The following is a 10,909-nucleotide window of genomic DNA, read 5'->3' on the forward strand; positions in this document are numbered from 1 at the left end:
AAGAGCTTGCGCGTGGGGGCGGTAGGAGCAGTCCGGGGGCACGAGTCCACGGTGACTCGCCGACACGCCCGACGACTGATGTCGAGCAGCTTCTGCTCTCTGCTCTCAGCCGAGGCCATCTTGTCAGCGTTGCTACGCGGCGGACTCGGCACTTGTGGCTCCCAGGAAAGGATCAGCGGAGACTGCTCGCCACTCCGGCGAGGAGCTCATACACAAACGAAATCCAGAACAGGGGAGAAGAAAAGGGAGTGGAGGAAGATGATACTCAGTAGATATGACATGTGGTCCACAGTTGTCGCTGAGAGAGATGACTCATGTCAGCAATCCCTGTTTGGCAATGATGTAGAGGTGAATTATGACCGGGAATTAACAGTTGAGGGTGCTAATTTCAGGGATCCCAAGTTTGGGGTTTGATTTAGACTTCCTCTACCAATTCAAGGTTTAAAACAGACTTTACTCTTGAATAAAACCTGGCACAAGTCCGAGGGCCTTGCCCAAAACTTGCCCACCGTCAAAACGTTTTCTATTCGATTTCGTGCCCCTTCCGCGTCCGTGCCAGCGAGCGACCCCTTCTTCGCCCCTCTTGCCCGCCGGTGGCAACGACCGAAGCGGCCGACGGGGACGAAGGAAGACGCTCACCGGCGGGTTTTGCTCCGATCCCGCGGCGAGCGCGCGGTTCCGGGGACCTATGGGAACGCCGGAGTTCCCTGACCTGGGGCGGCACTGCAGCGTCGGCGACTGCCACCAGATCGATTTCCTCCCCTTCACCTGCGACCGGTGCGAATACGTACGTTTCCGCCTCCCCCGTTTCTTCCGTTGACCCGATTTGACTGTTAATTGGCTTGGAGATTGGATCATTCGTTCGTGTTCAGAGCTTGCCCCAATCTAAGTTTTGTTCGGTAGATTATGGAACAGGAGAATTGTTCCTCACGCGGTTTCCTGAAGTAGATCCTGGGAGTAGTACTTTGGGCCGGGAGACCTTACCTGGGTTTTACATTCAAGATTGTGATCTGGTAGCCTACTAAGGAGTAAGGACTCGCCCTCAGGAGATGCAAAAGGGAAGCTAAATTATTCTTGTTAGCATCCCTTAACCATTTCTTGGTGCCTGGGCAGCATGAATGAAGAACTTCTTTATTTTGCCTGTTCCGTGGAGTAGAGAATCGAAAGTCTGCCATCTTGTTGCCGCCGTAGAGTTCTTGTGTCACCGTTTGGCGTTTCGTGAGTTGGTGGCATGCTCTGTATGACCTTTTTTCCTGAATATCGTTGGATGCAGAATCATATTTTCTTCTAATTTGAGATGCTCAAGAAATGTTTTGGTTGATTGGAGCATTTAGTTCAAGTCCACTGTGGTTGGCCTATTAATTTGTAGACACACTTTCGGAATCGAATGTAAAGCTTGTTCCTAACTTCCCTTTTCATGCACCAAAGTAGAAGAAATTTTGTGTGAAGCATACTAGGGAAGAAACAACTAGCAAAGATGACTTCATGGATTAGATAAAATCATGTTCTCATGAGTTAGCTCTTTTAACATCAAGGAAATATCAGTTTATGAATAATGGTTTGAAGCCACTACGTAATGCATTACATGATAAGAAGCAACTATCAGTGTATCCATGAAATGGTGGATTATTTTAAAACTGGAAACAGGGGTAAAAGAAAAGGAAGCCTTAGTTTGGCTAGGAGTTATCTGTTTTCACGTATGGGTGTTAAATTGATGGTGGTACTTATACTCACAACAGCATTACACGCGTAAGTGTTGTGTCAGCTACACTCCCCTGAAAATAAGTTCTTTGCTGAGTTAATTGCATTGGCATATTTTTACAGAATGTGCAGTATTTGTTCTTCTAGAAATTCAGCTTATTTGTCTTCTGAAATTCTTTGCCTTCTGAAATGTATGGGCACCTCAATTCTAACAGTTCCTTTATATAGCTGTCATTACTAAATGCAGCCAGCCATTGTGCTAATATGGCTATTTTACGATTGTTCAGGTCTTTTGCCTTCAGCACCGAAGTTATACCTCACATAAATGTCCAGTCGCAAATAATAAGGATGTCACTGTCGTCATCTGCCCACTATGTGCTAAAGGAGTTCGCCTGAATCCAAATGAAGATGCCAACATCACCTGGGAGGCTCATGTCAATACCGATTGTGATCCATCGAATTACCAGAGAGCAACAAAGAAAAAGAAATGCCCAGTTCCTCGGTGCAAAGAAACACTGACATTTTCAAACACGATCAGGTGCAAAGATTGCAGCAAAGAGCACTGCCTCAAGCACAGATTTGGTCCTGATCACATGTGTCCGGGGCCAAGAAAACTCGAGCCTACCTTCCCCTTTGCCAACATGCTAAGGAGAAGTCAGAAAGTCGAGCCACGCGCCAACAGCAGTAGCAGTAGTTCTTCCTGGTGGGGCTCCAGCCTGTTGAATGCAGCATCAAGTTTCAGATCATCAGCAGAAGCAGGAATGCAAAAACTGAGCATTGCCACCAGCGAAGTTGTCCAGAAGGCTAAGGATGGGATCACCCCGAGCAGCAGTAGCGGTGACCTCGTGGAGCAATGTGTTCAGTGCCCGGCAAGATTTTCCAACGTGGGGGCCCTAATCGAGCATGTTGAGAAATCCCATGGGAACAGCTTGCAACTGAGCCGTGGCAGAGTGACAATTGATGCGTGTCCCAAATGTAGCAAGGGATTTCAGGATCCGGTGTTGCTCGTGGAGCATGTTGAGAGGGAACATGGAGGAACATCAAAAGCATAAGCATGCTTGTAGTCATTTTTCATTATGTTTATTCCTGATTTGATGTATAATTTACTCCTCATTTAATCGATTTGACTGTACTTGGATGAGCTCTGGGCTCGAAGTGTGCACATGAAAGGCAAGTATAATCTGAAAGAGCCATTGTCAATTGAATCATCACGCACTTGATACTAGAAACCAAATGTACGCTGTTCAAAACTGAATGTGCCTGAGCTGTAACTTGCTGCTCTTTTGAGGCGTTGCCGAGGTGTGCCGGCATCCCCCTCGCTCTCTCTTGATGTGGGTTGTCTCTAGGCGAAAGCCTAAATTTGAAGTTGGATCGACGTGATGGTGGCGTCCTTGATGTTGTTTCTCTGTTGGGAGCATCGTGTGTGGAGACAACGGCTTGGAAGTCCTAGGTTACTCTACTAAGGTTATCGCCGTTGTCCAAGTTTAATATTGAGAGGTACAATAAACATCGACGCCGGTGAGTCCAATACGGTGCCTTTCTCGGGCTTGTACAAGTTCTGATATCCACTTGCCATCTCCTATACGGCATCAAGAGTGGATGATGTGTCGACTAGGGAAGTTTGTGTTTGGGAGGGGGGTCGCGACATTGTTCTTTCTAGGCCAGATTTTCTTGCTTTGTAGTTGTGTGTCGGTGGTGGCTGTCTTCGGACTAGCCTCGGTGTGGAGTTGGGACTACACTCGGTGTTCACTTTGAGTTTTTTCTAAGAAATTTACCTCGTCTCCATTAAGCAATCAGCAGATTATAAAAACTACACACGGAAACCATGGGAAACATCGTGAGAGGAAGGTTGTCCAGGAACATATGCAGAAACACGCCCACAAATAGAAAAATTACAATGAAGCCCACAAGGATTTCTGCAAATGTCATCCTCGCCGCTTGCCTTCGTTGGACGCAAGGAAGCAACATCGCCTGAAAAGGCTCTGCGAGCCGATCCGTTGGCGGTGGAGCCAATTACGTTGTGGCGCATTGACCGAGGATCGTCCTCATGCTTCTTGAATCCTAGAACGGATACACGCCGTCAACATCGAAGAGTCGAACCACGAGATCTGCCATCCTCGTACCATCTTCCATGGTCCTGGACGGCGCCGCCGCCTAAGACAACAACCGCCACAACACGAAGAAACATCAAAACTGCTGCACCAGAGGAATGATAGAATGCAAATCCCATAGATCCCTTGACCTTTCCGCTGAGGGCGCTGCCGAGTTGGAGATGGGACCGGGGAAGCTTTATTCTAGACACCGGAGTCACTGTCATCAAAACACCACCGTTGGAAACACAAGACCTAACCCTAACTAGCAGCCTAGGCAGAGAGATAGGGTTCCCCACCCTCCCGTCGCCGGAGCGACGGAGGAAGGTCGAGAGAACCCACGGCCTCTCCGGCGAAGTGAGGGAGGAGATAAGTCGTCTCCTGGTCGCCTTTCTTGGGAAGAAGGGATAAACAGCTAGTTGATTCTTGGGCGTGTTCATAGTGAGTTGTGGTTGTTCTAATATTTAAAATTCCGTTTTCTATAAATATATACACCTATGTGTACTTTTTTTTTTAAGTTTGTCGATATCAGGGTTGATTTTTTTTCTCTTTGCTCGCGCCGAATGATTTTTTTTTGCGAATCAATGACTTTCGTTACTTAAACATCGACATTCAGCTAAAAAGGAAATAACTACTATACTATTTGGGAACAAACATCTTTTTTGTGAGAATTTTGAGGCTTCTTCCGAATTGCTGTGGTGGTGACACGTATCTATTTTGGATGGTTTGTTACCTGGAGGGTTTACCTGTGTGCACTTCGATGCTGCGTAGCAATTTGGCCCATGATGTTTTCTTTCCTGGTATTTTGGTGGCCGGCTGTCCTGGTGCGTCGTTTAGGTGGACATAGCAAAGATGGATGAAGCGGTGGTGGCTTCCTGTCATTTATAGCCCTGTCTTGCTTTGACTACGTTTTGTTTTATCTCTCCCTCTCAATAGAAATCCTCTGCCCATGCGGCTTCTTCTCTCTCTGTCCATCTCCCGCACCGTCTCGAAACAGATTCCCGTGGTGGCCGGCCTCCTTTTTCCTCCACCCACTGCTCCCGACGGATACACCCGCGGATTTCTGCCGATTCTCGCGACAGCCATCGCTGTTCAACCGGCCAGAGCAGCGGCCTCCCCCCTACCAGGCCATGGAGCTCGACGAGGCCGACATCACATGGGGCAAGGAGGCCCGGTGGTGTCCTGCTCGGTTGACATGTGCGGATGCGCTCTGTCTGCCTCCAAAGCCTCTAAGCCGCGCGCCGTGGGAAGCCGGCGGTGGCCTCCAATGAATATCCCGGATTGGTCCAAGATCCTTGCGCGAAGTACGGCGGGGGCAGCGCCGGTGAAGGGCGCCGGCTATCGGAGGGCCACGAGGACGCGTACGTTACGGTACGTAGATCACGGCTAGGGTAGGTGGGTGCTCCCGCAGGAGCAGCTCATGTGCCGGGAGCGCCGCGACGTCCTTCTCCGTGCGAGAGGGTGCTGAGTCCTTCTTCTCACACCAGCGCTCCGCGGCGGTGCGGCGTCCTTCTCCGAACGAGCAGCAGAGCTGCGGTGCCGCCCCTTATCCTCCCGGTTCCCTATCTTTCGTACCACCGCTTAGTTGACCCAGCGCCGCTTGCCGTTTCCTTGATGTGGAATACGGGGGATCCAGCGGGCGGCCGATGATGATGAACAGATGCAATTTTCTAGGTACGCTCTGTAAGGCTCGAGCCCACCCTCAGATTCTGCACAAAGAAAGTCAAATCTATATGCTAGCGTTGTTTCCATGGATTGAAGCTTTTTTTATGTACGTTTTTATAACAGGAAGAAGAGGAGTCGACGGCATAGCTCATACGCTGAACTCACCTCCTGCCCTGAACCGGTGAACTGCAACTGCAGAAGCATGAAAACGCAGGCCAACAGCTACCAAAGGTCGAAGAGTCCAATAAGCCACAAAGTGCAGATTCTGACTATGCATACGGCCAAGTTACATGTGGGTCGTCTGACCAAAGTGGGAGACCCAGCAAGAAGAGGAAGGAATACCATTGCGAGATGAAGATGAGGGCAGCAGTGGTCAAGACAACGATGACCCTTTAGCTCCAAAGAGGCCAAGAGTTGTTTGGTCAGTTGAACTGCATAGAAAATTCGTTGCTGTTGTGAACCATCTTGGAATTGACAGTAAGAACTAATCAGTACTTTCCTTGTGTCGTTATTTGCTTAGAGTAACTCATGGTACTCTATGATTTTCTGTTTATGCAGAAGCTATGCCAAAAAGAATACTTGAGCTCATGAATGTTGAGAAATTCACTAGGGAAAATGTTGCAGGTCACCTACAGGCAAGGCACTTTATTTACTTTCTTGTAGTTATCAGTAGATCAGTACCTTGTCTGTCTCATTCTTCCAAACGTAAATCTCTGTACTGCAGCCAGCAACTAGGTATTAAAGATGGTATATGATACTACCATATATTATGCTGACCAATTAATATTATTTAAGATGTGCTGAAAGAAAGCACCGCTCCCACACTGATTAACCTGGAGCAAATATACTTTTAATGTTGATATTAAAGTTGGAGTGTGAAAAACAAGGTTGTATTTTTTCACTGTAAAACCTGCAGTTTCTGGAACAAGTCCTGAAACAAGTAAATGAGTATTCAGGTAAGAGCTAGATAAAGGGCCTTTATGTGTAGCCTAGCACTTCTCTAGACCTCTTACCAAGATTCAGCAAGCATGAGTATGGTAAATTAGCTCTATAATGTTTCTATATCTCGCTTTGGAACAAGCTAAAGGCTAGATGTGGAAACACAGTTAAGTACTCCTTATAACATGTTTCACAAGTTTGACCGTTTGCTTTGGTGTACAAGCATACATATAGGCTATATCTCCGACGGTTAAGTGTTGTGTCATCACAACAAGCTGCCATCGTTGCTACTTTGGGAGGCAGAGACCCCTTTTTGCGCATGGATGCATTTGAAGGGCTCCAGGGATATCAAGCTTTCACATCTCCTGCGGCTCTATCATCTTTCAGTGCACATGGGCTAAGTTGTCCTAGAAACAATCAGGTAGTGGTTGTGATACAGGGGATGCCTGCTTCCAGATCAATTCATACTGGAAGTGGCAGTTCCATAACAAATAATTCCGTTTATGATGCAAATAAGTACCATCTTAGCCTACAAGGAAACTAGCATGGTAACCTGGCACCAGGTTTAGCCACATCGCTTGGGCAGGCCCAACTACAACAGAAGTGGATGAATGAAGCAACGGTGATCTGTCCGCCATCCTATGTGGGAATAGCCTGGTCAAAGGCTCACACGCTCCAAAGTGTCACAAGAAGTACATGCCTCAAGATCAAATGATACATTCTCAGCAAGGTTTGGTCCAACAAATGACCTCACGGTAGCAAGAGGTGGCAAAGTGGGAGCCAACTCTTTTGGTGGCACGATACTTTGTTGCCAGATACCGACCAAAAGTACTGGAGCTTTGGAAGTGGAAACAGCTTTAGACAGAAGGCGGATGAAAGTAGTGTAGACAGTCTACTTGGTCCAAACCTTGCATGAAATTCCTCTCAACTGATAAGCTAGCCATAAAGCTAATACACACATAATCTCTCTTTTAAGTGGCCAACGAGCAATTGTGATTCTCGGGGGAGACTATGCCAAGAACTTTGATTCTGCTGACCTATGTAATGCATCCTCGCAAGATTCTATCATAATATTAATTTTTTGGCATGAATGTCAGCAAATACTCAGGTAACTTACGATTATCTAGCTAAATCATGCACTGCACATGAGTTCTCTTCAAGGTCATGAATTTTCGTGTGATTATTTGTAGTATTGGCAAACTAGGTGGGTTTCATGGGAATATATGTTGGTGCTGCTGCAGGTTCTGCATTTTTTAAGGTGAGCTGCAGGAATTGGATAGCGCTTGCAGGTCGTGCATTTCCTAGGTGCGGGTGCCTCCATCTCCATAATCTCACAGATATGATTAATCTTACATGGATGTTGGTGTATGGTCTTGGAAGAGTGAGATACAAAGTACTTACATTGCATTTTTCACTCAGAAATGGTGAATATACTCAAACGATCACAAATTAACTTTATAATTTAGTTGGTAGTTTTTGAAAAAGCAACCTATATATGCACAAGGGCCTTCCAATCATCAATATAGAGTTTCTTCCAACTGCTTGGTTGTTCTGATCATATCAGTGGTGGGACTCCAATAAGATTTTAATTCCATGACTCACGAGGTGTCCTCTTCAGAAGTTATATGCAGAGTGCAACAAGTTTAGGCCCCACAACACCTGTAGTAGGTGTACCTGTAAATGTGGTCATATTTCTGGAAATTCGAGCATAGTTTCCTTAGCTAAGCTGAGATCAGCGTAGAGAACTCCCTAAGCTGAACAGTCTTTGCTTAATTCAACAATGAATACTTCATGCCTCTTATAGCAACAGATATCACCCCAGGGGTGCGGCATGTAGGATTCGTTCTAGAGTTGAAGTGTGTTATTATGGGTTTCAGTTAATTAATGAGGGGATGGTTGCTAGAACGTAGCTAATTGGGTAGTAATATGTAAGTTGATCTAACTGCATATACAAAAGTTACTAATAGTAGAGATTCATTTAAGATAATTGAGGTAAAAATTGCTAGCATTGTCTATAATTTTCAGGTTTTGTCAAAGTTTGATACTGCCTTTTGTACCAGATAGCTCTGATATTTTGTAGTGATTGGGCTCCGAAATAGATATGCATATTTCCGCAAGATTATGTGCTTCTTGAGCAAGGCATGTCAAGATTTCTTTTTTTTCTCGAACACACGCCTAGACGTGTGTCTTTGTATATTAGAAGAAGACCGTCAAGATGACGGGAAAGTTACAGCGTTGGTAGCAAGGCTACAGAAGAAGGTAAAAAACAAAGAAACAAGAGAAGAACACAAGAGACAACAAAACAAAATATGTACAAGGCTAACATTCTGTTAGCCTGCATTGTTCGAGATTTCTGATACTAACCTTTCTTTTTTATTTCTGCACTTCTATGTAATGGGTAATGCTTGCCTTCCTTTTTCTATCTGCAGTTTCATGGAATGTGTGATCTATTTCCTCTAAAGTTGTTTGGTGCTTCTCCCCTGCGTCTCCCTCCTCCTATATGCAGATCAGAAAAAAAAAGCAATGGTACCTTCTTTGATCTTCTTGGTTCACATTTTGAAAGATAGATGGGCATTGGACATTGTGTCGCTCAATCGGGGCAATTTGGTTCCGTAAACATTGCACAATGATCATGTTTCTCTTTGCATTCCTATTCATTTAGACATATGTAGGTGTGTAGCAATATCATCCCCTGAAATAGCTGTGCTGATGCACCCTCCTGGTTTATGACAAATGGGTATTGTGTGATTAAGGTGAGCTGCTTCTACCTGCATACATCCTGCTACGTCGGTGCAACCAAGTCATGTGTTCTTCCGAGAAGTGTGATTTTCCCACAAACAGATCAAAGACAATCTTCTGGACACTGATCATTCAAGTGATTATATTTTTCTTAAGTGCTGCCTTTTTCCTAATTGCAGCTTGGGGTCTTCGTTTTTTCATAGAGGGTGTGTCTCTATTAACTAAAAACAGTAGTGCACCTGGTAATTCTTTCTTGACAAGCCTATCATGTCAACATTGTTTCTGATGCATTACCAACAATGCTTTTGTCTGCACAACAAACAAACCAATGGTTGTGTCTATATGTGACACTTTCAAGTTCAAACCTTTAGGTACCATTATAATTAGCATCGTGTTTATCATTGGAGAAAGTAGCACAAAGCTATGTTATTGGCTACTTTCAATGAGTCAGTGAGAGCCAAGATTATTTTCAAGTTACATTTTTGCACTACTTTTTGGAAACTTTTTCAATGTACATGAATTTCCATATTCTCGCATTTTAACTTATTGCCATCCACTTAAATAAGTACACACACAAATGTTCTATTAAAAGAGATCAATCTACATGTTTCTATAGGAACTAAGAAGTGAAGATGCATGCAGCTGACTATTCTGTAAACATAAAAGGATCCAGCCCTCACAACCACACACAATGGTTGAGCACAAGTACAGTGGACCTATTCGACATTTTGAATTATTGCCATGCATCCACTTAATATATGTATCCAGAGGTGTGTGTAGTTAGGAACTTAGAAGTGCAGATGCAGCTGACTAAACTTATCTCTCACAACCATACATGCATGGTTATTGGTTCTCCTCTTCTAGATATTTGGCAGCTCTTCTCACTAAGTTCATCCTTCAACGTGTCATTGTATCTACCAAGGTTTTACCATTGCGTTTCTAATTTGTCTGTCGCAAGAACCTGCGTTTTAAATGATAGAGAATGAAAGCAATTACCTAGACTATACAAGAAATCTTATAAGCTAAAGAGCCATAGAGAGTGGGTTTTATAGTTTATTATTACTGCATATTCAGCTATGTGCAGGCATTGCCTTTAGGCACCAATATTTAGATCCTGGCACATCTATTTTGTGTACATAAATGGAAATTTTTCCGCCAATGAAGATTTCGGTTTATACAAAGAGTTAGGAAAATAAAATGTAGTATATTATCCTTCAACTTGAATCAGCCTATGCTATGTTTATTAGCATTGCCATACAATTAGCTAAAAAAAACCATTTGTTCTGCTTCAGTCGCGCGGAATGATCAAGGGGAAGCAAGGCCGAGAATGCAGTATTGGTCGAGTAGTATCCTTAATCAATGACTAGAATTAGTGTCCGCTCCATCTTCCATATGGATTGAGAGAGCTCGATGTTTTTTGTGAACTAATCAGACTGAGATGAGTTATTTGATTTAAGCGCAAATATATATCTTAGCTAAATATGCTCTTAGGTGTGGAGATTCTGCTATTACATTATTCAGCTTCAGTTAGTCTTGTTTCTTAGACTTATTTTGCTTCTTTGTGAGGCTCGGTTAAGAAAGGCATGGGAATGGGTAGTGCTTTACAATTTTATCGTGTATGCTCGCATAATTATATCATGAGCATATGCTATATACCAACAACAATTTAAAGGTGATTTCCTTGTGTTGTTGAGAATTTTAAATTTGTCATATCTTATAGACTCTTTATGCCACATAAAAGAGCTTCGATGTTCTCTGTTTTCTACTATGTTTTT

At 44.3% G+C, this 10,909-nt stretch overlaps 1 protein-coding gene and 1 long non-coding RNA gene across 4 annotated transcripts; both read left to right on the plus strand.

Moving 5' to 3' along the window:
- The first annotated feature begins 546 nt into the window (after positions 1–546).
- LOC124674207 (zinc finger AN1 and C2H2 domain-containing stress-associated protein 16-like) lies at positions 547–2,888 on the plus strand. Its single transcript, XM_047210245.1, has 2 exons — positions 547–787; positions 1,989–2,888. The coding sequence occupies exons 1-2, from the start codon at positions 689–691 to the stop codon at positions 2,751–2,753; spliced, it is 864 nt and encodes a 287-aa protein (XP_047066201.1). The 5' UTR covers positions 547–688; the 3' UTR covers positions 2,754–2,888.
- Positions 2,889–4,781: 1,893 nt separating this feature from the next.
- On the plus strand, positions 4,782–10,022 carry LOC124679224. Of its 3 annotated transcripts, none has more exons than XR_006994866.1 (4): positions 4,782–5,465; positions 5,580–5,933; positions 6,015–8,921; positions 9,149–10,022. It is a non-coding gene; the product is annotated as an uncharacterized LOC124679224 (long non-coding RNA). The 3 variants fall into 3 exon arrangements; XR_006994867.1 differs by having other exon boundaries at positions 9,751–10,022; XR_006994865.1 differs by having other exon boundaries at positions 6,015–10,022.
- Positions 10,023–10,909: the final 887 nt, after the last annotated feature.

Source organism: Lolium rigidum, chromosome 7 (assembly GCF_022539505.1).
Source record: "Lolium rigidum isolate FL_2022 chromosome 7, APGP_CSIRO_Lrig_0.1, whole genome shotgun sequence".
Lineage (NCBI taxonomy): Eukaryota > Viridiplantae > Streptophyta > Magnoliopsida > Poales > Poaceae > Lolium > Lolium rigidum.